The following is a 26,819-nucleotide window of genomic DNA, read 5'->3' on the forward strand; positions in this document are numbered from 1 at the left end:
CTGCTTGAAATCACTGATGGGTTTATATTGTGGAAATATTAACATAAGAAAGTTATCCTAGCACCAATTATGTAACTGCAGTAGCAAGTAAGTAAGAGTCAAATGGCTATCTATGCCCTTTAGTCTGATACCCAAGACCTTTCAGGAATGAAACACCTTACTTTCCCTGTCTGCGTCTTGCCATATTCCTTTATGCATCCTCAACCACGCAAATGACACTACTTACGGATCGCAGTGTATTCCCCATGCCCTTTGATTCACAGCCTTCGTTCATGTTTCTTTCACAGAGGAGCTCCCATTCCCATCTCAACTTGGCCAAATCCTAGCCACACCTTTGGGACCCTTGACCCAGTCAGCCAGAGGTAACCTCTCCCTCCTCTGGACTCACTGTTTTCTCTTAATGGTTCCATTGGCATTCCTGGCTTCTTCCTTATCCGCTGGCCATTAGATTTATATTTTTCTCCCTTGGTTCAGAGTTTTCTTGTATGCATCTGCATCCCTTCATCTTCCATAGGACCTCGTACAGTTCTTTACACACAGTAAATAGTCAACATTTTTGGCTGACTACTTATATAGATGAAAAGATCTGAAAATTCTACAGAGGGTAGAATGGAAGACATGAATCAGTAACTGAAGTCATTGAGAATGTTCTTTTCTTCCATATGTGAAACTGTCTAGAAATTAACAATTATATATGAGATCACACCAAGCTTTAGGGGAATCAATTATCAAACACCACTCATGTAACAGGCAGAGTTCCTTTCCACCCTTCACTTTCAGATGTCAAGGCTTATCCCTAAAAGCTATTAGCAGCGGCAAGAAGATAAGAGAAGGAAATCAATTACGTAAGCTTCCTAAGGAAAACTGCTTGGCGAACATCAGAGAGCTCCTCCTGATGTCTGGATTCCATCTGTTTGCCCCTGCTATTTTTGTCTCTCTTTTGAGAGGTGATTCCTCATGTGCTTCTGCGAAGTCTGAATAATTTTATAAGGTAGATTCCACAGCTTATTTCTTATAGCCACTGCCATTTCTTTTTCCCACATGATGACACTCGAGTTCCTTGAAAGACTGCTTTTCAATAGTTGTAAACTGGGCAATTTCATGGGACTAGGATAGACTGGAACAGATGTGGAAAACCTTTCACATCATGATAGAAGCAAGATCCCAAATAGTAGTGTGTAGGATGTTACTTTCTCATGCAGCTTGGCTTATATAATAATGCAAGAATGTGACATGGTACGGGCCAACTCCATCTTCAAGAGCCTTTATTGCAACTATTTCTTTCAAACCAGAACCTCATGAGATTCTGCAGGTCAAACAGATCTTGAAAAAAACACGCCGTGGAGTGAAATGAACAGACAACTGTTCTAAGAATGTCTGTTATTATAGCACATCCTTAGATCACAGAGCAAAATAATTCAGCTTTTTAATTATTCTGACAAATGTTGAAGGCTTCTAAATGGAACCTTGTATTTCTACTTAGAAAAAAATCTAAATGGAGCAGTAGCTTCTTTATTCTTCCTTGTATTCACATAGATGAGTTCTGAGCTAGGCTTTTATTCTTAGAAAATTTGAGGATTAATAAAGGGATAACACTTGGGAAGAAAGAAACCATGGCATCTGTGAAAAATACTCAGTGCTTTAAACCATTTTTTTTCACGTTCCAACATCTGTTACTTCCTTCTTTACTTAATTACAAGTTGCTTTGAAAATTATTATGTATGTGCGTTGTTTTAACAACTGAAATTATACATGTTCAGTAATTCCATTGGAGGCACTCAGATGAAATAATAAAAAATAGGAAATGCAAATCTTAAGCAAAACACCAATTAAAACATATTGTTGATATAATTAAACACTTACGCTACTTCCTCCAAAAGGAACAACTGTAGGCCATGAATAAAACCAGGTGACAAGTATAACAAGTATAACGATCAAAACTTATTTTCAAACTCTCTGGCTGCAATAGCATACATGTGAACTCTTTCTACAACACACCTCACTCTTGCTAAATCAAAATTGGCACTAAATAATATTTTGAACGACAGCACCCACAAACCAAAACAAACTAATGAACAGACTTGTGCATGGACCAGTTCAGGTTAAGCTTCACAAGTGAAGAATCCTTCCCAAGTTTTAAGCAGGAACCATGAGTTCCTTACTCACTGTGGTATCCCCAGAGCCTGTTATAGGGCAGAAGCTTAATAGTTATTCAATAATAATGGCATGAAAATGAGTAAAAAACTAAGATGCTCAGATTCTAGCTACATTAGTATGAGTGCATGCAAACATCTATTAAGACTGTGATGTATGCAGGTCTTGCAAACCTGAGTCAGCACAAGAGGCACAATCAATTAAGTAAATGACAAAAGGCTTTGCTGATCAGAGGGATGTCTCCCCAGGCTTTTGTTTGCTTGTTTATTACCTTGCTTTTAGAGGGGATTTTAGAAATGAGTCAGCTGAGTCAGTATGTTGGCTTCTATAACATAGAACCTACAGGAGATCAGACCCCGGCTTCCCTCCATCTTTCCCATCAGTTGGTTGAGCAGAGTTAGTCTCAAGTAGAACCACAGGTCTCAGAGTGGGATGGCTGGATGGACAGAATGTTCTCATGCAGCCATGGCTCAAGATACTGTAAGATATGAAAATATATCCTGGAAACATGGCCCCAGCCTGTGCAGTGAAGTGCTGGACTGAAATATGATTTTTTAAAATTGGGGTGCGGAGGGAAATACCCAAGTGCAATAGTGCATCCTTGATGCTACAAACTGCACATGGAGGACAGGAAGTCCTCAACTCCAAATGAGAAGGACGGCAACCCAGCACATCATATAAAGGCCAACTTGACAGGATAAATAAATTGCTTTTTAGAAACTATGAACAAGCAAAGCCTTTTCAGACTCCAAGAGAGCGTTCTCTTTAATTGCAGTGGCAAGTGCCCCGCGCAACCAGAAGGAGACAAGGTGAGCTACAGAAATTGACCAAAAATAAGTGTCCAAATTGACAGAGACATCAAATCGACTGAATTACCCCAGGAGTGTTCTCTGTGGATAATCCACAATTAGCCCAGAGTGTCAACAGGCCTACAAAGACTGAAGATGCATTTGGAAAAGACTATTCCCTAATTGTTTTTATAGGAACTTCTACTAAGGCTTTAAATTTAGAAAGCCACATTTAATTACTCATTTTGTAGCAGGTAAAAATCTGGCATCATTTAAAAGAGGCCTGGGTTTCCTATAGCTGAGTATTTATTTATGCCATTAGAAAATCAGTTTCTTCTGTGTGTACTGTGTATTTGAGTAGGCCTACAAAAGATTTTTAAGCTCATGGTCATTTAGTGGAAATTGTTATGGCTGAGAATTCTGTTACTGTGTTTCCATAAGTACATTTTAGGTATTTTAATATCAGGTATTGGAAAACCTTTATCGTGGAATTTATTGGTAAACTGTAAAGGAAGAATTTGTGTGTGTGTTTGTGTGTGTACGTGTCTGTCTGTCTCACTTAAGTCACTTTTACAACAGAAGACCTCTATTCATGAAAACTTCTCTTTTCAACTAACTTTGCAATCACTGTATTTGAATTGTTATAGGCAGAAACAAACCTGATTCTTTGCAAAGAAATCTGGGCAACAGACACTTCCAACATTATAAATAAAACATTTTTGTGAAATGCTCCAGATCTCCACACCAGCTATAATTACCAGAGCTTGTAGAATAATTTTTGTGCTCTAGAGGCAGACTTTTGATGGATTAACTCCTACAATCCATCATTTTCTCTTCTCTCCATCTGCATCATACATCATTCTTGAACTTGATGACCAAACTTCCAGGTCTAAATTTCAGAATGCTTACACTTCTTCAGCTCTCCAGTACTACTCCTTGATTTTGCGTACTGATATTAACTTTTTCAAAATACTCAAGCCTCTTTTAACAAAATGTGGCATCTTTACACTGACAATCTTTCGTCTTTGCAAGCTCTTCACTGAGATCTCACATAACAAAGGAAAGCCAATTTTGCATTCCCATGCTTCGGAAGATGTAATATCCAGCCAGTTTTAGCTAGGGAGAGCGATCGTTCCCCTTGCAGAAGAATATGTGGAAATACACGTGAATGCATTTTATAAGCACAGTGCCCTGGAAGAGTGATAGTGATGAAAAATATTATTTTTATCTATAAAAACGTTTCACTGTTTCCACTGATTTAGACTCAACTATTTGAGTTTTACTTAATTTTATTTATTAAATTGTACTTCAGAAAATAGCCTTTTTAGAATTATGAAATGGTATTTTCATAAACAATGTATAAAGCTAACTGTAACTAACCCAGAAGGGCCACTGGCTCATTAAAGTAACTAGAGCTTCCAGACAGCTCAGTGAGAAGCCCATGCAAGAACCCCAGGCGAGAGGTCAGCGTCTGTGACCGAGCTTTCAAGGTATTGCTGGGGCAGCAAATAAACATGCAGAAATGGATCTTGGTCCAAAGTGAAATAATAACCCTTTAACTAACACATACAGCTTAATGTCAACTGGCAATGCTCAAGTACCTCAATCTAGCACAAGCTGGGTTTACCTTGTACAAACTTAACAAAAGCAAACAAACATAATGGGACAAAGAGAAAACGCGCTATGTACCTCCTCGTAGAAATGTTCCTGTCCTCCACAGCAGGACTGTGGATCTCTAGAAAACCACCTTTAAAAGTGAGGAAACACCAAACCGGAGTGCAAAGGAAACCAACCACCCATACCATCAAGCAGCCAACTCAAAAACTACTTGTTCAGGTTTAAAAACTTCAGTCTCTCCCAGCTAAGGTTTCCTCTATATTTTATGCAGAAAGGAGGTGCCAGCTATCCCATCTGAAGAGAAGCAGGTGCCATTGCAAGGAGGTTATTATTCTCTTGAAGGTAATTTAGTACTAAAAAAGGAAAGAAAGGTGGGGCAGTAAAGATAACTATCATTTAGGAGAAAAGGAAATGAGTCTTCTAATAACTCCTTTTTGAACGGATCCAGCTTTGTGGGCGGGGACATTACCTCCTGTCAGTTAATCAGCTCTTGTTCTAGCATCTTCTGAGGAGGCCACAGCATCCTGGACCTTTCAGCTCCTTAGGGGCAGAAGACCTGGACCCAGGGTCTTGCTCTGACAACCTCAGGGTTTCGCGTCCATAAACTATTTTCTCTGGGCCCAGATTTTCTTATTTGGAAAACCAGGAACACATGAGATGACATTTCTCAAAATATTTTGCGAACTCCACTGTGCTACACAAAAACAAGTTATCTTTGTAATATTGTCATTATTTTCATACATTACAACCTATTTAAACTTCCAACTGCCAGGTTTTACTTGCTTCTAAATGTATCCATGGTGCCATTACTTGACCCAAACAAGTGTTAGTGTGTCATATCAACTCTGATTAACCTTCATGGAATCCCTTTGACAGCATGTATTGATTTTAATGTCTTTATTCTCGACCTGTCAGGGGCTTCTGTGGTCCAGTTCCTTTGTATCTGGGATATAGATATCTCTCCTATATGCTCCCTGCTGATATGTGAAATCACAGCTTCTGTCAACTGTTTTACACTGTGAGTGATATTTCAGTAATAAATACAGTGCTGGCAGGAGTAACTCTGTTTCTGCTTTTGAATGATCTTTGCTGTATGTGACACAGTCTTTAGCTTTATTCTTTCACACATCTGCTAAACCTTTGAGGGAATTCCGAGTTACATTAATTTGAGAAGCAATTCTATTTATGCACCGTAACATTTTGTCTTTCTTCCTTTCTTGTGTTGTAATTTTCAAACAAAACATATAATTAAGATTTGGGTTGTGAGTTCAATTAATTTCCATGATCATGGGAATCTATTAATGGAATTTTCATGGTTGGCAGAAAGGATATTATTGCAATATTATGGACATCAGGGGTGCTAATGAAGAAGAGGAGCGTTATGGAAAAAAAAGAAAAACCCTCCCCTTTCTTTTAAGATACACTTTGTACTCAATAAGAGTAAAGAAAAATAAAATCTTATCATTTATTACTTAACATTAATCAAAAATATTATGCAAATGTAGTTGTGTATTTAAATTCTATTTGTGCCCAAAGAACCAGTTCTCAAATGCTGGCCTAGTCATCCACTAGCAACTGGGTACTGGCTAAGTTCATTAATCTTTCTCAAGTTGAGTTTTCCCATCTCCAAGTGGAGAAAGTAATAAAAACTGCCTAGCAGGGACACAGGGAAAATAAACATAATCTATTTTGATCACTCTTAGTACAGTACCCGGCCGCAGGTGCTCCATAAAAGTTAATTATTTGATCATGGAACACAGAATTTCTGTCTATCATAACACACCTAAATAGTAACTCCAGTGTGCTTGGTTATAGTTTCAATATTTCATTTGATATCAAGCAGTAAGTTGGGATTTGTAAGACTTGATATAACAATTATCATCATGGCTATCATATATGACTGAAAAAGGTTAAAAATTAAACAAAAATATGCCAAAAGTAATTAAGCCCCAAGTGGCTATTCTAAAATGATCTAATAATTTTACGTTAAAATAATTATAACCTCAAACTTCTAAGTCACTGCTGTGGTCTAGGCTTGAATCCCAGCAGTGGGACCTGGAACAGACCCTGACCCTCTCTCTCAGCCCATCTTCTCGCAGGTAGAAGAGAAAGAGTGAGCAGAATGGTGCCACTTCTCCCTGAGGCCCACCCTTCTAGGGGCAGGCTCAGTACCCTCGGGCACTTTACCCTGGGCTGTCTCGCTTTCCTTCATCCATAAGCACTGGTGTAGCAGAGTCACAATTACAGAGTTGTAACAGAATGAGAGCAGATAGATCGCACCCAGCTCTCAGCAAGTACTCAATAAAGAACGCCATTTCTCCTTATTTCTATTGCCATCCAGGGTTACTGTGAGCACTTTGTTATATGACACAGGAGTCCAGCCTATCATAACGTGCCTGGGTAACAACCCGAGTTTGTCTAATGATAACCTCATTTCAGTAATTCATGTGACACTATGCAGTAAGCTAGGATTTATAAGACTTGATCTGACAATCATCATTATGGTTACCAGGTATTACCAAAAGAGGTTAAAAGCGAAACACATATGCCAAATATAGGTAACATAAAATAATTTAAATTTAATATAAATTTATATATCTATATAAACACAAATTATAAATTACACAAATATTAATATAAAAGTAACTTTAAATAGAAAAACATAAAATGTGACTTGTTAATGGTATATTATTCAAGAATAGAAACATTTTCCTGAAGACTGTGACTTGATGCCAATAATGATGGTGACAATTTCTATTTCTGTTTGCCTATGTTGCTTTGTCACTGAGTAGGATATATAGACATGTATCTCGTACATTCTGTGTATCCTCCGAGAGAGCCAGGTGTTTGCATTCGAGGATGCAGCCTGGAGATGCGAAACAGGGCCCCAAGTGTCCTGCCGACTCAGAGGCAGAGCTGGGGGGTGGTTTTTCCTCTCTCACCTGCCTACTCGCTCTGGGAGGCCACAGGCGTGAAGGGATGCTGTGGAGAGCTGGGGAGGAGCAGCGGGGACCGGAGGAACCCAGCGCTCCTGCGGGTTCTAGACAAGCTCACTTGGAAGTGGGAGAAAATGTCTGTCCATTAAGGATCCTGATGTACCTCATTCCAAACTCATCAGAGACCTCCGCCACCAGGGAAGGACACGTGTGCCACCAGGGTCCAGAGAAGGGGTACCAGGATCACAACAGAATCAGTCATTTCAGGGCCAGGGAACTTGGACTCTAGCTGGCTTTGCCCTGCACTTCGCGGAGGAAGACAGGGGTCCCGAGGATAGTGGGTGGGCCTTGGAGTCACACAATTAACTGACTGCAAAAGATCCAGGCCCTCCCTCTGTACGTGTCATTCAGCTCCCCAAACAACCCAAGGCTCCATGGGCCCCCAAGCCTCCAACATCTGGAACTTACTTTTCTTTAACTTTACTTTTTATTTTTTTATTTTGTCATGGTAAACATGACAAACATTTAACATGAGATCCACCTTCTTAAATATTTCAGGGTTCAGTACCGTGTTGTTGACAGAAGGCACAATGTTGTAGAGGATACCTCTAGAACATGCTCATCTTGCTTAGATAAAACTTGATTTCCCCATTTCCCTATCCATGCAGTCTCTGGCAGCCACACTTGCGCTCTTTGATACTATGTATCTGACTATTTCAGATACCTCCTGTAAGTGGACTCACATGGTATTTGTCTTTCTGTGACCGGCTAATTTCACTTCTAGCACCAATTTCACTTAATGTCCTCGAGGTTCGTTGATGTTGCCACATAAGGTAGAATTTCCTTCTTTTTTAAAGGCTGAGTGGTATTCCGTTGTACGTCTCTACTGCATTTTCTTTATCCATTCATCTGTAGGTAGACATTTAGGTTGTTTCCGCATCCCGGCTATTGTGAATAGTGCTGCAATGAACATGGGAGTGCAGAGTGCTTTTCAAGATCCTGATTTCAATTCTTCTGGATGTGGAGAAATTGGAACCCTTGCATGCTTTGGATGGGAATGCAAAATGATGCAGCCACTACTGGAAACATCGTGGAGGTTCCTCAAACAATTAAAAATAAAACTACCACACGACCCAGCAAGCCCACTTCTACATATGTAAGCAAAAGAACTGAAATCAGAATTGTGAAGATATATCAACATTTGGAACTTTAAGAACAGAGTTTCACAGAAAAAACAAATGGCTCTCAATGAGGGTCTTTAACTGTCTGAACTGACCATCTCTTATTGAGATTTAAATAAAGGCGTGGAGGTTTAATCAAAGACAAGGACGTATGAATATCACGGGTGAAATATGGGAAATCTTTTCATGAAACTTCAGTTTAAAAATGGTGGGGCAAGAAAAGTTTCTCAAGTCTTTTTATCCCGTTCATACCTGAAATTGAAACCAACTCTTTTTTTATTGGCTGCTGTAGTGCTCAGGAAATTCAAATTGTTATACTTTTCACAGAGCTGTCCTTTACTGTGTAAATAACATTCCATTAGTATACAGTCATTTGTAATAAGCTTGGACTCAGAGAAGCAGCTGAAGCCCAGGAATAACAATTAAAGAAATGAGAGTAGGAAAGAGAACTCACAGGGAAGGTGAGACCTTGTGGCTGAACGTCAGGGGCATCACCGCACCTGATACAGCAGCTCTAGGAGGGATGAATGATCACCCTCTTCTTAGTGGGGGAGACAGAGACTCAGAAATATCACCTGACTTGTCATCCAGCCAGATATCGGCAAGGAGATAATCAATTTCATGAATCCAAAGTTCATAAATTATACTTACAGCCACTACCATTTTTTCCAATTTAAAATGTCCTTACATTTGTTTCTTAATTCTGTTTTTATTTTCTCTTTTTAAAGGAACAGATCTAATATGGAATCAGATTTGTTCTTCCCTATTACAGTAGCTTCTTTGGTTGGAGAGCCCTGCAGAAAATACATGGACTCCCATATTTTTTTTTTTTTTAGCTGTGTTGGGTCTTCGTTTCTGTGCGAGCGCTTTCTCTAGCTGTGGCAAGTGGGGGCCACTCTTCATCGCGGTGTGTGGGCCTCTCACCATCGCGGCCTCTCGTTGTGGAGCACAGGCTCCAGACAAGCAGGCTCAGTAGTTGTGGCTCACGGGCCCAGTTGCTCCGCAGCATGTGGGATCTTCCCAGACCAGGGCTCGAACCCATGTCCCCTGCATTGGCAGGCAGATTCTCCACCACTGAGCCACCAGGGAAGACCCCTTAATTCTGTTTTTTAATGTTTAATTTTTCTTTTATATTAGAGTACAGTTGATTCACACTGTTGTGTGCCACTATCTTGGTAGAAGACAAAACATCAAAAACAAACATACTTCATGGCCAAAGATTTCTAAACTGCAACCAGAATATGATCAACATACTACTTTACCTAAATAACTATTAGTTTTTTTAAAAAAATCTTACAAATTGAACTGATAGGATACATTTTCTAAGCAAGGAAACAAAGCCCCTCCTTCATTCTGCTTATGTCCCTCATTTGGCATTCCTGCCTTAGAAGAGACAGAAACTGGAATAAATAGAAAAAAAAAGCCATGCAGGAAAAAAATCAATGCTGCGCTTCTATCGTAAAAGAATAGATTGCTCCAGTGTACCATAATAACACCTTCCTGGAATTACATGGCCAGTAGATTAACTATGGTGGGGAAGAAAAAGAAAACAAAACTAAAATACCTAAAAACTTATATTAGCCTTCTTAGAAACATTCATGATATTACTCTGGATTTGAAAACTGATGTTATATTTTTTCATAAACCATAATTCTGTAAATTTAGACACAAATAAAGCCAAAATACATGAACATTTTGGAAAGACATTCAGTTTTTACATTTATAATCATATGTATCTCACACACACATACACACACACACACACACACACACACACATACTCCAGTGACTACATAGGAGATAGGCTACTCTTTCCTTAATATAATTTTTCTTTCATTAAACTGTTTTTAAATGTAATAATTGAAGTCAGTTTGCAATAAGAAAATGAAAGACTTGAAATGTTTTCTGAGTTCTTCGTATTGCAAAGTTTTAGAGACTAAAGTGCAAGATCAACTCAGGTCATCCATCCCTGTGGTTTCCCCGCAGAGGAGACAAACATTGATATGGGAGTGGGGATCCCAGTGTTAAATGTCGAGCCACCGGGAACAGGACTGATATATTTCAGCAAAGAGTAAATCTACCACATTTGAACTGATTTCCTAGAACATGTGACTGTTCACAGATTTACCTGCCACATTTTCATAAATAATTTAAAATCTTAGCATCTGAAATATCAATAAATACGTCATCCTAAACTGGATACTAAGATTTTCCTTGGTTGAAAGCTAGTTCAGGGTGACCTATAATCAGTGATAGATTCGATTAAAGTTACTGCAAACTTTGCCAGTGCAAAGGGGAAGAAATCTAATTGCAAATCCCAATAACAGAAATCTCCTTGGGTTGGGTGTAATATCTGGCAAAGTGTCTAATAATCCTCTTCTTCTCTCCAAATTTCCCAAGGCTATCTGGAGTGAATGGTCTTTGCATCTCACAAAAACAAACTTTACAGCAACACAGAAACATCCTAAGCCTCATGAGCCAAGGTTACAAAATTGCTGCAAAGACCAACTGGAAAACCAGTGAGGAAGGGCGCCAAGCCAGACCTTCTCAGGCTGAACCTCTCCACAAAAGCACCTGCACTGTCTTTGAAGCCACTCTGCAGTGCCAGCACCAGGGGCAGACAAATAAAGTGAAAGCCCAGCAGTCTTTGGTGCTCAATCATCCTGACAGATGACACAGGACGAGCAACAACAGGCCCTTGCACAAGTGGAATTTTATTTGAGAGTCTAAAGTGTTAAGGGAAATAGGACCCGTTAAGGCAGAAGAAAAACAAAACCATCATTTGTCTTTTATTCCCTCAGAATTGGCACCAAATGTGCTCTGACAATGGCCCCATAAAGGTTCTCAATCCTCAGTGTCTCAGGTTTGTCCGCATTTTATAACTTAGCGCAGGCCCGGTATGATGACCTTATTCCATTTCCCAAACCAAATATAGTGCCCAGAGTTAAGCATACTGAAGTTTCTGTACTAGCTCAGAAATGAGAACTGGAAAACTCCTGGGGCAGTATATCCCACATGAGAATATTTATTCCAATCAGCCTTCAGGATACTCTGAATTTCCAGTATCTCCTCCAGACATTCTCATTAACCAGAAAGACTTACGTGATTCACAGCATCTAGTGCCTCGATGTGTCATGTCTATGGAGCATTTAATGTTTGCAGTATATCTAGTGTCTGCTGAGGATCTTGTGTTTGCAGAGCATTCAGAGTTTGTAGAACACCTTGTGTTTGCAGAGCATCTAGTGTGTGCTGACTCTGGACTCCCAGCTCTAGACTGTGGGCTGGGGATGAGGAGGGCTACTCACCACACTACAGCCCGCACAGTCAGGACCATTCTCGCAGGTTCTGCGGCGAGCTTGAATGCCGCCTCCACACTGTGCTGTGCACCGTTCCCAGGGACCCCAGCCTGTCCAGAACATGTGTGGGGGGCACAGCAGATGCTCATTGCAGTATCTGTAATGAGGAAACCAAGAGGAAAAAGCAAGGGTTTAGTGGAACGTGAGGCCACAGGCTTTCCACTCTCTGGCCCTGCACGGAATGTTGAACCCATGGGCATGCTCCGCGTGAGGGGCGTTTCGTGTTCCGGGTGGTCACCCAGGGAAGGAGGCGGATGTGGCGCTGGCCATGCTGTGTGTGCACAGACAATGGGATGCGGAGGAGACAATGAAAAAATGTTAGACTCACAATGCAGGATGGATCTTCCTGTGCAGCCAATTAGAGGAGAAACAAACAAAAAACCCTTCAAACAGACACTCAAAAAATGAGAACACATAGAAAATACCTAAGTAGGGCATGTATCTTCTAAACATAAACACTGAAAGATAAAGTAGGTTATGAATATAAAGGCAGCAAATTGTATTTGGAATTCATTTCTCATCCTCGAATCAAGTAAGGCCCATAATCCTACTAATATAAGTCAAAGAAAAGTTAGTCTAATTTTAGCATGAAGCTTCAAGTCACATACTGCTAAGTTATTGTATTTTTAAATTTATTTGTAGACTCTCAGAATGATGTCCAGCTACCTTAATTTAGATGACCACCTGTTACCCAAAAAGAGTTGAATTACTATTGACAATTAATCCTATTTTTTAGTGATTGACTATACTTCTACATGTACATTCATACTGCCAATTTTTAGCCAAATATACATGGCCTTCCTTAGCCTTAGAAGGATCAAATTTCTCCTCGTCTTTAATGCTACAAGTGAAATAAAGGGAAGTGAGGGAAACAAACAAAAAATAAGAAGGAAACAACCTGGCAAGGTGCAGGTTTACAGCTCATAGGGAAGAAGATGTTATTCTGAATGTAGCCAAACTTAGTGAGACATATTTGGCATTTGTGTCTCGCTAAGTGCTCAAAATCACAAAGAGTACTTCCCTATCACAGGTGTGTCCAACCTGAGATGCATACAGGGAAACAGACCCAAGTCCAGGATGTGCAGGATAGAACACACTATCTTTATTTCCTTATTGAAGTAGACTTAATTTACAATGTGGTGTTAATTTCAGATGTATAGCAAAGTGATTCAGCTTATATATATATATGATATACATTATATATATATTTTTCATATTCTTTTCCATTATTGTTTATTACAAGATATTGAATATAGTTCCCTGTGCTATACAGTAGGTCCTTTTTTTTTTTAACCTATTTTATATGTCGTACTGTGTATATGTTAATCCCAAACTCCTAATTTCTCTCTCCTCCCTTTCCCCTTTGGTAACCCAAGTTTGTTTTCTATGTCTGTGAGTCTTTTTCTGTTTTGTAAATAAGTTCATTTGTACCATATTTTAGATTCGGCATGTAAGTGACATCATATGGTATTTGTCTTTCTTTCTGACTTACTTCACTTAGTATGATAATCTCTAGGCCCATCCATGTTGCTAGAAATTGCATTATTTCATTGTTTTTTATGGCTGTGTAGTATTCCATTGTACATGTATACAATATCTTCTTTATCCATTCATCTGTCCATGGACACTTAGGCTGCTTCCATGCCTTGGCTATTGTAAATAGTGCTGCTATGAAGTGGGGTGCATGTATCTTTTTGAATTAGAGGTTTTTTCCTGGATATATGCCCCAGAGTGGGATTGCTGGATCATATAGCAATTCTTTTTTTATTTTTTTAAGGACACTCCATACTATTCTCCATAGTCAGAAAACACTATCTTAATGAGCAAAAAAATAGAGGTAAACAGCTGATTTCCAGAATGTAAGAGAGGTAATTCGGGGAACGTAGTTTCCTGACAGCAAATGTTGATACGATTCAACCGTCTTCCCATCAAACCAGGGACATTTAAGGAAGAATGTGATGGATTCCATAACAGGTACAGCCATGAAAAGCAAGAAGCCAGGCCAAGCTGAAGGGAGTCAACAGGATGAAGCACAGTGAGCATCAGTGGGCATCCTGGAAAAGAACAGAAGGTAGGAGTGGGAAGAGTGAAGTAAAAAGGGGATTGAGGGGCTTCCCTGGTGGCACAGTGGTTGAGAGTCCGCCTGCCAATGCAGGGGACACGGGTTCGTGCCCCGGTCCGGGAGGATCCCACATTCCGCGGAGCGGCTGGGCCCGTGAGCCATGGACGCTAAGCCTGCGCGACCAGAGCCTGTGCTCCGCAATGGGAGAGGCCACAACAGTGAGAGGCCCGCGTACCACGAAAGAAAAAAAGGTGATTGAGGAGAAGTGAATAGAAAAAGGCAAAAGGAGTGGAATGATCTATCTTTACATGAATAGGGTGGAAGAATTTGAACTTTATTTGCAAGGAAGCAAGGAAATCCCACCAAGCTCCAGAGACAAAATAGCACCGTCAGAGTTAGAGTGAAGGCTGGACAACAGGAGTTGGTGTCTCCTCATCCTGCTGGCGCTGGAGCCCCTGAGGTGAGAGGAGCTCTCCATGCCTGAGTGATGGGTCTGAGCCTCCAAAGGCTCAGGGTGAGGGGTCACATGCAGGACGAGTTTCTGGAGCAGATGCCGGCCAGGAGGGCATAGATGCCAGCCACCTGAGGGAGAGATAGCCCAAGGTGAACAAAGAGGGTGGTGATGGCAAGGGAAGGGACGGGACATCACATCCACGGCGTCTGGTAGAATGGGAAAAGATGGCAGCCGTGTGGACTACAGAAAAGCAAATAAGTAAACAGCAGAGTCCAAAGTCAGCCTCTCAAATGTAAGGAGGAGGCATGCTTACTTCTAGGGAGAGAGGGTTGATATCTCACAGCGGAAGGAGCCTTCAGAGAGTCAAGAACCAATCAGGAAAATGGTTAGGTCTCTAAATCTCCACATGAAAGAGTAGCCAGTGCAACTGAATACTTATCACTCTTCCTTGTGTGCTTGATTGTTTAAGACAGATAGTCCTCTGGGGCCCTGAGTCTGGGAGCTCAGGACTCTGCACAGTTTCACATGTGGGAAGGAAGGGGAAGGAGGCTTCTAATTAAGAGAGTGTGACCTCTAGATAGAAGAGCCAAAACAACACTGAGGACACAACAGATGAAAAGCATCTGACCTCAGGAAGCCTGTACAGATGTGTAGAGTTACCATAAGTAAAGCAAAGCATCCTGACTCCTTAGTGATTATTAGCATACACGTTGGTGCAAGGATTGTTCTGTGAGGCAACTGCCATTTGTTTTAAGAACGCGTTTGGAAGAAGTAAGTCAAGAAAGCTCAGAACATCAGAACTTTCAGCATTTAATTCAAAATATCCATGTGTAGCTTCTCTCATTGTGGATAGAAGGCCACCTCCTGTTTCCAAGGTGATTTTGCCCATATTTAAAAAGGAGTCCTTGACTCCTTGACATGAATTTCAGCTTGCAGACACAAAAACAAACCAACAATAAGAGTAGGGAGGGCAAAGGAAAATCTTACCAAAAATACTTATAAAACCCTCGACTTTTAATAAAAGGCACAGCAACTGAGCTCCCACTTCCCCAGAGCAAAATAAATCATAATGCATAAATCCTTTCTCATCTCTGCCTAGAGCAGGCCCTCCCTTGAACACGCTCAGTGTATTATTACAGCTGAAAGTCCACAGCTGGATAATTTGGTAACTGCGTGTAGCATAGAAATTTCAACCAGTGTTATAAATGATTTACTTGGCCTCATTTTTAGGTGGTCAACAATGTGCTTTCCCCCCTTCTCTTTCTCTTTCTATAGTAGTCCCATGACAAAAGGCACACCAGGATATGTGACTGTCGCCCTCTGCAAGGGAGGTCAGAGGGAACTAGAAATTGCCAGTTTGTCCCTTTATGTCTGGATTTCACTCACGAATTCAACCTGGGAGAGTCTGCTCAGAGGCTAAGCCCTTACAAGCTCCTAACTCTGGGTTCTCTGCAATTTCAAGGAAGTACTGTCCCTCTGCCCCCCTAACTCCTTCACCCAACAAACACGTGCCACTGAGAGACGTACCTCTTGTTAAACTCCTGATTGGGCCTCTAGTGTCACAAACTACATGGGAGTCTAAACTTAGTTACCCTGGTGACTCTGGGTGCGCAAGGATTTTTATTAATTTATGGATAAAATAGCTACACAGTAGACCTGCCACTGGTTCCTCATTCTCTAGTCCTTAACACACAGCTGGCTTTTACCAAATGATAAGCTAAACAGTTTTGAAATTTTATTTGCTCTCCTGGACCTCTAGCTTCTTAAAGCACTGACAGTCACAGATACATTTCATGATGCGTTAAAAATTAAGATTTTAATTTTACCCATGACTACTCATTCTCATTTTGCATTTAAAAATGAATTAATAGCCCAGCAATATTTCTCCATAAATTATCCCTTTTTCCACAAACCTAGTCTCTGTGAAGAGCATTGTCTTTCACAATCCTGTATAGACTAGACTTTCAATAACGTATCATGTTCCTTGTCCTATTTCTTTATGCTACAAATTGTGTTCTGATGTGGTTCAATCCACGTTGGTTTCTCACTGAAACCTCTGTTAGCCTGAACCAATCAGAGCACTGTTAGAACTATTTTCTTCTCAGTTCTCTTTAAGTGATTGTTCCTTGGCTGGGCCACACTGGGATAATGGAAACTTTTGTGGCACCAGAGAAACTGTACATGTATTGAGTCCTCCATAATATTATTTTTTACCCCAAGGGAAAGCTAAGGGAACCAGCAGGATAGAGTGATGATAATGTCTTGCAAAGAGCATCACTTTGGTTCATCACAGGATTAAGTAAACTTGCCCATGAAGACGAAGAAAAATCATATAATAAACCCCCTTGGTTCCTGGGTCTCTTAACTTTGGTAATGCAGCGGAAAGACTCTAGCATGGTTTTCATGAGCCTTGCTTCCTGGAATTCACATCCTGTGTAAACCCCTCCCGCTCAGGGTGGGTGGGACCTGGGACTTGCTTCTAACCAATAGAATATGGCAAAGATGACAGGCTGTCACTCCCATGAATATGTTACATAACAGTGTAATGTCCTTCTTTCAAGAAATTCTCTCCCTTGCTGGCTCTGAAGTAGTAAGCAGTCGGATGCGAAAAGCAAGTGGCAAGGAATTGTGGGCAGCTTCTGGATAACAGCTTCAGTCCAATGACATGGAAGGAACTGAATGTGGCTGACAACCATGGGATTTAGGAAGCAGTCTCCTCCCCTCTCCTACTGAGCCTCAGATGTGACCATGGCCACAGTCTACACCTTGGTGCACCCTTGTGAGATCCTGAAGCAAAGGACCCAGGTAAGCTCTGTCCAGACTATGAAACCACAGAAACTGTGAGCCAATAAAGCATGTGGTGTTTTAGGCAGCTAAGTGTAAAGTAATATTATTATGAATGACAACTAAGACAGATCTTGGCACCTAGGCATGTAGTGCTACTGTAAGAAATATCTAAAAATATGAAAGAGGCTTCAGGACTAGAGAATGAGTAGAAGCAAGCAGAATTTTGAAAAGCACGGTAGAGAAAACCCAAATCACCTTGAACAGACTGTCGGTATACATGTAGACTTTGAGGATGCTGCCAGTGAAGGTTTAGAAGGAGATAAAATAAAGAAGTAAAGCTCAACAACAACAAAGCAAACCCAATTAGAAACTGGGCAAAGGCCTAGACATTTTAAAAAAAGGTATACAGATGGCCAATAAGCACATGAGAAGATGCTCAACATCATTCATCTTAGGGAAATGTAAATCAAAACAACAATGAGACACTATACTTGCTAGAATGGCTATAATCAAAAAATGAAAAATAACAGGTGTTGGCAAGGATGTAGAGAAATTGGAACACTTGTACATAGCTGGTAGGGATGTAAGTGATGAAGCCAATGTAGAAAACAATTTTGCAGTTGCTCTAAAAGCTAAACATGGAATTAATATATGACCTAGCAATTCTATACATATATATACACACACACTCCTACATATATACACAAAAGAACTGAAACAAGGACTTGAACAGATACTTGCATGCCAGTGTTCATGGCAGCATCATTCACAGTAGCCAAGAGGTAGAAATAACCCAAATGCCAACTGAGAGGTAAATGGGTAAACACAATATGATGTAGCCATGCAGGAGAATATTATTCAGCCTTAAAAAGCAATGAAGTTCTTATACATGCTACAACATGAATGAACTTTGAAAACAATATGCTAAGTGAAATAAGCCAGACATAAAAATATTGTATGATTCTACTTATATGAAATCTCCTAAATAGGTAAATTTATAGATTAAAGGTTATCAGGGGTTGGAAGGAGGAAATAATAGGGAGTTATTGCTTTTTGGTTTCAGAGTTCCTGTTTGGGGTGATGCAAAAGTTTTGGAAATAGTGTTATGGTTGCACAATACTGTAAATGTAATTATGCCACTGAACTGAACAGTTAAAAATGGTGAATTTTATGTTTTATATATATATGTATATATATATATATCTTTACCTCAATAAAGAAACTAAAAGAAGATAGGATCATATTATTAGAAGCTAGAAGAAGGGAGACCCTTGTCATACAACGAAGAGAGCTTCCAAATTTGTTACCGCAGTTATATGGAAAGCAGAATATGTAAGAGTGACTTGGGTTATATAGCTAAGGAAATTTCCAAGCAAAGTGTTGAAGGTGCCACCTGGTTTCTTCTTGCTGCTTATAGTAAAATGTGGAAGGAAAAATAATTGAGGGAAGCAATATTAAATGGAAAGAAACAGGTCTGGATGGTTTTGGAAATTCTTGGCCTCTCCTGATGGCAAAAGATGCTAAAACGAAGAAGCAGCTTCTGAGCACTGTCAGGAAAGGTGGACATAGAGTAAAAAGCTGAGGGTGTGACTGTACAACCTTTTGTTAAAACCTCAGAAACATCAAAAGATCAGAGTAGTGTTCAGTCATACAAGGAGTCCTTTCAAAAGGTCAAGAGCAAGAGTCGCAGATCCTTTCAGTCGCAAGCAAGCTGGAGGGTGTTGTCCCTCAGCCATCTCAGCAGGAACCCCAGGTAGAGAAGGGCTATCTCAAAAAGATCTATGGGTGTAGATCTCTTCAGCGGAGTAAACCCCAAGGAAATTCACAGAAGACTTATAGAGTTTATTTCAGCAAAAAATCGCCAGCTTAGACTGAAATGTATGGAGAAAGTACAGATGAAATGAGGCTGTTGGAAACCCAGACTTGTCCTGGCAGGAATCAGGCTGATTAAACTGCCCAGCTGGAAGCACATGCTACCTTTCATGAGAAAGGAAGGATGATTCAGGAAACAGAAGTGAGAGCCCAGAACACAGAGCTAAGAATTGTGGAGAATCATGGCCAAGCCTTGAAACTTAATCAAGCAACTCCATACACTTGTCTGAATAGATTTCAGAATTTCAATGGAAATGTCTTTGTACTTTCCATTTCCCCCCCTTTTCAACAGGACTATCTGTAGCTGTAACCCTTTGCCTGTCCCACCATGGGTTCACTGGGTGTGTTGGTGGCAGATAACGTGTCTCTCATTTTAAAGATGGACAGACTGAGATGAACTACACCCAGGAAGGCTCATTCACATATGGGTCTGACTTAAATAAGGTTCTGGACTTTGGGGAAATTATTGAATGGTATAAAATTTTGTGGAAACTTGGGAGGGGAGAAATGCATTTTGTACACGTCAGGGACACATAATCGATGCTGGCAGATAAACTATATGGTGATCCCAATGATCCCTGCCCTTCTGATGTTCATATCCCGTGTAATGTACCCCTCTTGATTGAGGACTGGGTCTGTAACTTTCTTCTAGCCAATAGAATATGGAATGGTGGAGGTTTGTCGCCTTTGTGATGACATTACATAGGAGAGTGATGTCCATTTTGCAAGGAGATTCTCTTCCTTGCTGGATTTGAGGAAGAAAATGACCATATTGGGAAGGCTCACTTGGCAAAAAACTGAGGACCGTCTCAGGCTGACAACTAGTGAGACGCCGAGATCCCAGACTGACAGCCCACAAGGCACTGAATGCTGATAACAACCACATGATCTTGGAAGTAAATCCTTCCCCAGCTGAGCCTCAGATGAGACCTCAGCTCTGGCTAAGCAGAGAGCCCAGATGAGTCATGTAGGAACTCTTGGTCCACTGAGACTTGAGTTAATAAATGTGTGTTGCTTTAAGCCATTAAGTTTGTGTCACACAGCAGGAGAAAACAAATACAGACAATGACATTTGCATTTTGATAATATTTATACACAGAGATCCATTGCTTCATCCTTGCTGGTAGCCTTTTTAGGAGTCAGTGCTTCTATTCAGTTTCTGCTACTCAAGAAAATCATTTTCCAGGAAGTTTCAGAACAGAAAAACAAAATGCCCATGCCTTTTAAAGTACAGCTAGAATATAAGTTACATATTTTCTTTATCCATTATGTAGAAAAAACGATGTAGCTATTTCTGAGATCTCTGTTGCAATAAAGCTCTCATTGAATTTTTCATATATTGGAGATTTTATCCCAAATCAAAAGTCACTGACTGTAGTCCTAACATTAACTTCGGGACTTTGCCAGGAGAGCCAATTTATTCATTTGTGGCCACTCAGGAGTTCTTTATGGTTGATGGTGTTCAAATAAACACAATGTGATTTTATTAATGATTGTGTATGTCTAGTCCGTCGTCTTTTGTACCTTCTCAGGGAGACAAGGCTCTCCTTTAATCTCGAGTTTAGTTCTCAAATTTCCCTTTTTTCAGAATCAGAATGGTATTTCTTTATATTACTTAGGTACAGAGACTTCCTGCATAACATGGCAAAGAAACCTAAGAACCATTTGTTTGTGAAGACCAAGAAACTGATATCGTGTGTTTGTCTTTTCTAGTTTTCATTATTTTCTTGAATGCTCCCTAGAAAGGCAGTTCCAAAGGGAGACTTCCCCGGGCCACAGGCCTTGTTCTTATCATCCAGGCATCTCTTACTTAAGTCCCAATGTTCCCTTCTTAAGCAAATATTCATCTAGCCCAAATGAGTGTTTCTTCTGTAAAATAAGAATATTTTAAGTGTAAGTTCCCCAAACACATTAGCCATCCTGATCTCTTTCTGAAAATGAAGCTTTATGAACACTTGTAAATGGATACAGAACATTCACCTATGTTAACCACAGAATTAACCAGCTTCTTCCTTCCTGCGTGCTCAGCCTGGGAAAGGTGATAACAGGTGTGAGGTTGTGGAGGTGCCGTGATTTTAGGAGTGGCTTCGCACAGATGAAGGAGACTTTGCCTGAATGGGCTCTATTACGTGACAACGTATAGCATTTTACAACTTCCAACCAATTTAAATCTTATAACCCTGGGAAATAGCAGGGAGACAACTTCCCCATAATCGACGTTCTCACTTATCAACTGGTGTCAGATTGGAAATGACAAGCTTATGCAAGTCTGTCACTGGGGACTACTACAAAAGCGACCAACCCTGCTTTGTAAAAGTTATCCTTCATTTTTCTCTCTGAGTCAAAAGAACAAAGTCTTAATTGGTGATTTAGGAACACAGTGAAGAAAGAAAAAAAAATGATTCCAGTTAATTTCAGGTTGTGATAAGTATTTAGTAAAGAATTATCTATACACTAAGCCTGTGGTTTTGTCTATATAAATATTAATCACATAGCAAATAACTGCATACACTATTTTTCTGAGGCTCCCACTGAACCCATTTCACTGGCTATAAGCCTTACTACATTTTAATTAAAAAGTACTGAAAGCCAGCTTGTTTCTCATGGATCAATAGGATAAGTTTATGTGATATGGGGAGTAAGAATCCTGAAAGTGATGTGAAATTCACCTACTTGGATTTTCTCCCATAAACGAGAATGTACTTTAAATATGCAAGAAAGAGTCAATTATGACAACTGTAGATTTTATGAGGCCAAAACCAAATGTCTGAGTCTATAGAAAGCAACAAACTGTTAAATGCGAGACTGAACTCAAATGTCCCTATGAAGTGTGGAAAGCTTAAAATACACGTGGAAAAGGATCCCCCCTTCTGGGTTGTCCTGCAGCTTCACTGAGGGTACCTGTTAATAGACAAGTGCATAGTTGTAAATATAACCAAAATACTGACTATGTTCTCACCTACATGCCAGTGCTTCATTTAGTTGTGATGGAAAACTTACCTCATCCGAGCAATACCATCTGGACCCAGGACCAGCTCAGGCCCTATTCAGGATTGGAGGTTTGAGACTTGAATTCAATTCTAGTTGAATTCTAACAAGAACAATCATTCTCCAGCAGACCCATAGGCTTAGTCTCTGGGGAGCCCAGCACAGAGATGCCCACTGTCCTTGCATCTCCAGTCCCTTGGAAACTGCTCAGCTGAATGAACTGTGCAGGCTCCACGGCGGCCCAATGATGCTGTCAACCCCAAGCTTTGGTCAAAATTAAAGAATGCCAGAAAAAGAGGAGGGTCATTCAGCTCAACAGAAAGGGATGCCACAGATAAGCTGAGCCGGATCCAAAACTGAAGCTGCAGGGGAACCGACCACACTGGGATGACAGTAAGCGTGAGGATGGCGATGCCGGGAGCAGAGAGGGTACATACCTTTCCTCGCGGTTCTGTCCCACACACACCCGGCCCCCGTGTCGCGGAGTAGGGTTGCTGCAGGACCTCTGGCGCACCTGGAAGCCGATCCCGCAGGTGGTGCTGCAGGGAGACCACAAGGTCCAGGGGGTCCAGCCTCCACTCCTGGGGGAGGAAGCCACGGGGTCATTGGGTCCAACTGGCTCGGAGCCCAACCTCTGTCTGCACCCGCCCCCAAATTCACACGTTCCCGACACGGACCACTGACTGTGGGCTGTGAAGGAAAAGCCCGCAAAGAGCCATGGGAATAAAGGTCCTATCACAGGAACCTCAATCACTGTGAGGTTTTCTTCCCCACGTATCTGATTTTAGAATCAAAATAGAAAATCTGAGAGTCAAGTTTTAGCAATATTAGGAACAATTAAGAAAGTTTAGTTATGAAAACATTAAACTAATGAAAAATAATGTTATTTCACTGAAAAGCAGTTAGAGATGAATCCCTGAAACCTGAGAGTTTATGAATTTAGTTGACTTGTACCATGTCAGTTATCATCTATGAAAACTGCACATTTGAACAAAATACTCATCTAAATGTTTATTTTAAAAATCTGTTAACATCAGTGAAAATCAGTAACTTTCTCGATGGCATTCACATTGATAAAGAGCACCGTAATGTGCCAAGTTTTAAAACAAGCTTTATTAAAAATGAAGAATGGGTATTTTAAATTCAGATTCTTGGCTATTTTCCTGCAATTTGACAAAGACGTAGTATATAAATAGGAAGTGCAAATTGCATATATCTTTATTTGTGTTGTTATACATATAAAATAAGGTAGATATATTAAAAATGTAAAATAAAAGAAAATGAACCACTTTTATAAAAGTGGCTTACAAAATAAACTGCTACTAGCAGCTAGAGAAAATTTTTGTTTGATATTGTATTTTTTCCTTAACATGGCTGCATGTAGAATATTTATAATTTAAATATATCCCTTAGCAGTTTGTCTCTGCTATTTAAAAACAAGCTATAGGAATAAATAAAAAATATTTTTAAGTATTAAAATATCCGTTAAATCCAGAGTCCAAACTCCCACACAGATGGTTTATTGCATGTAGAATTTTTTTTATTTCTCTAATTGCATATGTGTTTCTAAATAGCTGTTACCCTCATCTATCGGATTTATAGTTCCACTGAAAAAAATCAACTCACATGAATTCTTATTTTACTTTATATGTTCCTTTAAAAGCATGGCGGTCCACAGCTCAAGGTACAAACAACAAATTACATATGTAACTTCTAACACAATTTCAAATGAAAGTTCCTCTGAGAAAATACTTAGTGTATTTCATATTTCCCTACTTTATCTTCTGAAACTTAAAAATAATCTCAATAAAATATAAATGATACCTTGATGCGCAATACAATAACAAAGCTGCTTTGTGATAATTTAACCAAAATAACACAAAATAAGACAGACTTCCCAATTTGCTTCTAAAAGTAATTAGTATCTTATACGTCATTACCTACACAATTTTAAAAAGTATCCAAGTAATTCATTGAATTACATGCAAAAGTAGCAATTTCAACATGAATAAAATGACATTTTTACTTTCAAAGTTTCTTTATATATGAAAAAATGGTTAGATAATGCAGGAAACACTGCTTCCAAAATTGTTTGGAAATTCTTAATTTCCTAAACCTTTTAACAAACGTGACATCTGATGATATAGTCTACTTACAATCTATGGAACCTGCTGTATACAGGGAGGTAGGTAAATGGAAGTGTTTGTAAATAATAGGAGTATAATACCTGAGGGAATAAATGAATATACTGTCCATGAGTGTGACTATTCTATGGAGCTGGGTTTGCACAACTTAGAAACGCTGCTTAGCGGCAGATGTAGTAGCAGGCAACCGAAGAAGTAAGCATATATCAGCAGATGGATCATTTTTGTGATGAAGTCAGTCCAAAACAATCCACTTATGCATTTAAAACATCACTAAAGCAGGTTCGTTTATTTGAATTTTAGTCTTGAAATAACCACTAATTGTATCACGGCTCTGCTTAGTGAATGACATTCCACAGCTAGAACCAGAGCCGAGGAGGTATCGATAAACAAGTCACAGTAAGGCCTGTGATAGTCCTTGTTTTCCATGAAACAATATAAAAAAAGAATATTACTCATTGACTATAATCTTCCAACAGTAACAGTTCTATGGCTTTTATAAAGTTTCTGCCAGGCATCGTGGAAACCAACTTAGCTTTATAGAAATAATGCAGTGCATAATGCAAGGTTGATATGTTGTAGTTTTCTGTAATAACACAAATAATGTAATCTCTGTAGCCCTGATGGGCTCCTTTCAACTTTGTGCAGTGATCTGAGCTGGCCTATGGAAAAGGTGAGCAGAGGGCAAAATCCGCCCTTGTGGCTTGCCTTTCCTTATCTGACGGACCTTCTCCTCTTGGGCAGGCAGAGCCCTCACGCCCTGGGTTCCCGTATGGTGTGGTCACCCAACGTGCTTTTCAGTGTTAGTGATGTCACAGACAACTCGCCCAGAGGTCTCTGCATTCTAAATAGGCTCCTGGAGAGAAGATAACACTTAATAAAAATATCCTACATGAAGTGAGGCGGAAGAGTTCGGAGACTGATCCAAGAAGCTTTCCTGGTGCTTGCTTTTTAAATTTTTTTATCTTTTTTATTGAAGTGTAATCTACTTCCAATGTTGTGTTAGTTTTAGGTGTCCTGGTGCTTGTTTTAAAATATGAAATATTGCTGTGGTCACAGTGCTATAGGTGATGCAGGGAAGGGAGGACCAAATTGAGTATAGTTGTAAAAGAAAAATCAAACAAACAACAACAAAACAATATACAAAGGAGACAGGAAACCTACTCCACGGATCACGCTGTTTGAACCATTCTCCGGGTTACCCAGCAGCAGATGTTAGCTGAGCTGGGACGTTCGGAGCAGAGCTGTGTGATTAAGGACTTGGCTTCTATCTCCCAGCTACTGGGAGATAGTGCGCAGTAGTGGACGCTGTGGTGTGCCTTTCTCCAGATGCTGAGGGTGTTGGTGGTTACGACTCTCAGGTGAGAGGATCTAACAGCATCAAAGAGCTGCCAGCTCTGGAGCTTCCTGTGCGACCAGCTGAGGTCTTTGTGCGGCCTGCAGCCCAGCTCTGCCCAGCTTCCTGCTCCCCTCCCCCACCCCAGCTGCAGATGCTCAGAGCCCTCTGCAGTTTCATTCCCGCACACAGACGATCTCGCTGTCACTGGTTCTCCGGACCAACCCAGGATGGACACAGGTTTTGCTCCTAGAGAAAAGTCCCCTAAGAAGGTATAGGTAAGGACTTCCCTGGCGGTCCACTGGTCAAGACTCTGCGCTTCCAATGCAGGGGCTGCGGGTTTCATCCCTGGCCGGGGAACTAAGGTCCCGCCTATATGTATGTAGAACTGAATCACTTTGCTGTACACCTGAAACTAACGCAACATTGTAAATCAACTATATTTCAATAAAAAAATTTTAAAAACAGAAGGTATAGGTAACAAACGTTGAAAGTTGCAGACTTATTGTATTTAGATGACAAAGTCCTGTCAAGGCTTCAAGGCTTCCTTGACGTTCTACCTTTCTGCTTAGCTAGTTACAATTCTCTCTCTCTCTCTGCTCCTCCCTCCCGCCCCAGGAATTAGAATTCAGAAGTGACATACACATTCCTGTGTTCATTTTAATCATAAAATTAAACCAGATTTTCCTGATTGATAGGAAGTCTGACTTGACCCTGGTTTGATAATAAAGTCTGGCTTAGCTAATTACCTTATATTGTGGGTTCATTTCCATAAATTGAATGCCTTTAATCTGCGGCTCCAAGATAGTGAGAAAACAAATTTAAATGATGTGAAACAATAAAAGCGTTTAATCAAAGATATTATATTTGCAAAATGTATTGAACTAGCAATATTTTGAATTTCCCAACAGTTTCTGAGTATATTGGATTAAACAACTATAATGATAAATAAAGAAGAACAGGTTTAATTTAGCATCATTAGAGCAGTCTCTGTAAAGACTTTTGGATGTACTTTGCACAAATTGAGGAAGCACTTGACGTTGCTGACTGGGCCAAAAAATATGGGTTTGTAAGTTAGGTGGTTTCCAGTTTTTTGCTTCCAACAAAATTGAGGCCAACATAGACAGGTTATCAACTGATAAAG

At 40.1% G+C, this 26,819-nt stretch overlaps 1 protein-coding gene across 6 annotated transcripts in view; it reads right to left on the reverse strand.

Moving 5' to 3' along the window:
• SEMA5A (semaphorin 5A) overlaps positions 1-26,819 on the reverse strand; it is a 476,576-nt gene that overhangs the window by 47,710 nt on the left and 402,047 nt on the right. For all 6 annotated transcript variants that reach the window (XM_089908674.1, XM_022581376.3, XM_089908670.1 and 3 more), the window contains 2 exons: positions 22,633-22,776; positions 11,982-12,129 (listed from right to left, as the gene is read on the reverse strand). In XM_089908674.1, the coding sequence (XP_089764800.1) occupies positions 11,982-12,129; positions 22,633-22,776 (292 nt within the window). The remainder of the gene's footprint in view (positions 1-11,981; positions 12,130-22,632; positions 22,777-26,819) is intronic.

This window comes from Delphinapterus leucas, chromosome 3 (genome assembly GCF_059928025.1).
Source record: "Delphinapterus leucas isolate spDelLeu-1000000601 "Yukka" chromosome 3, BTC_Dleu_Yukka2, whole genome shotgun sequence".
Classification (NCBI taxonomy): Eukaryota; Metazoa; Chordata; class Mammalia; order Artiodactyla; family Monodontidae; genus Delphinapterus; species Delphinapterus leucas.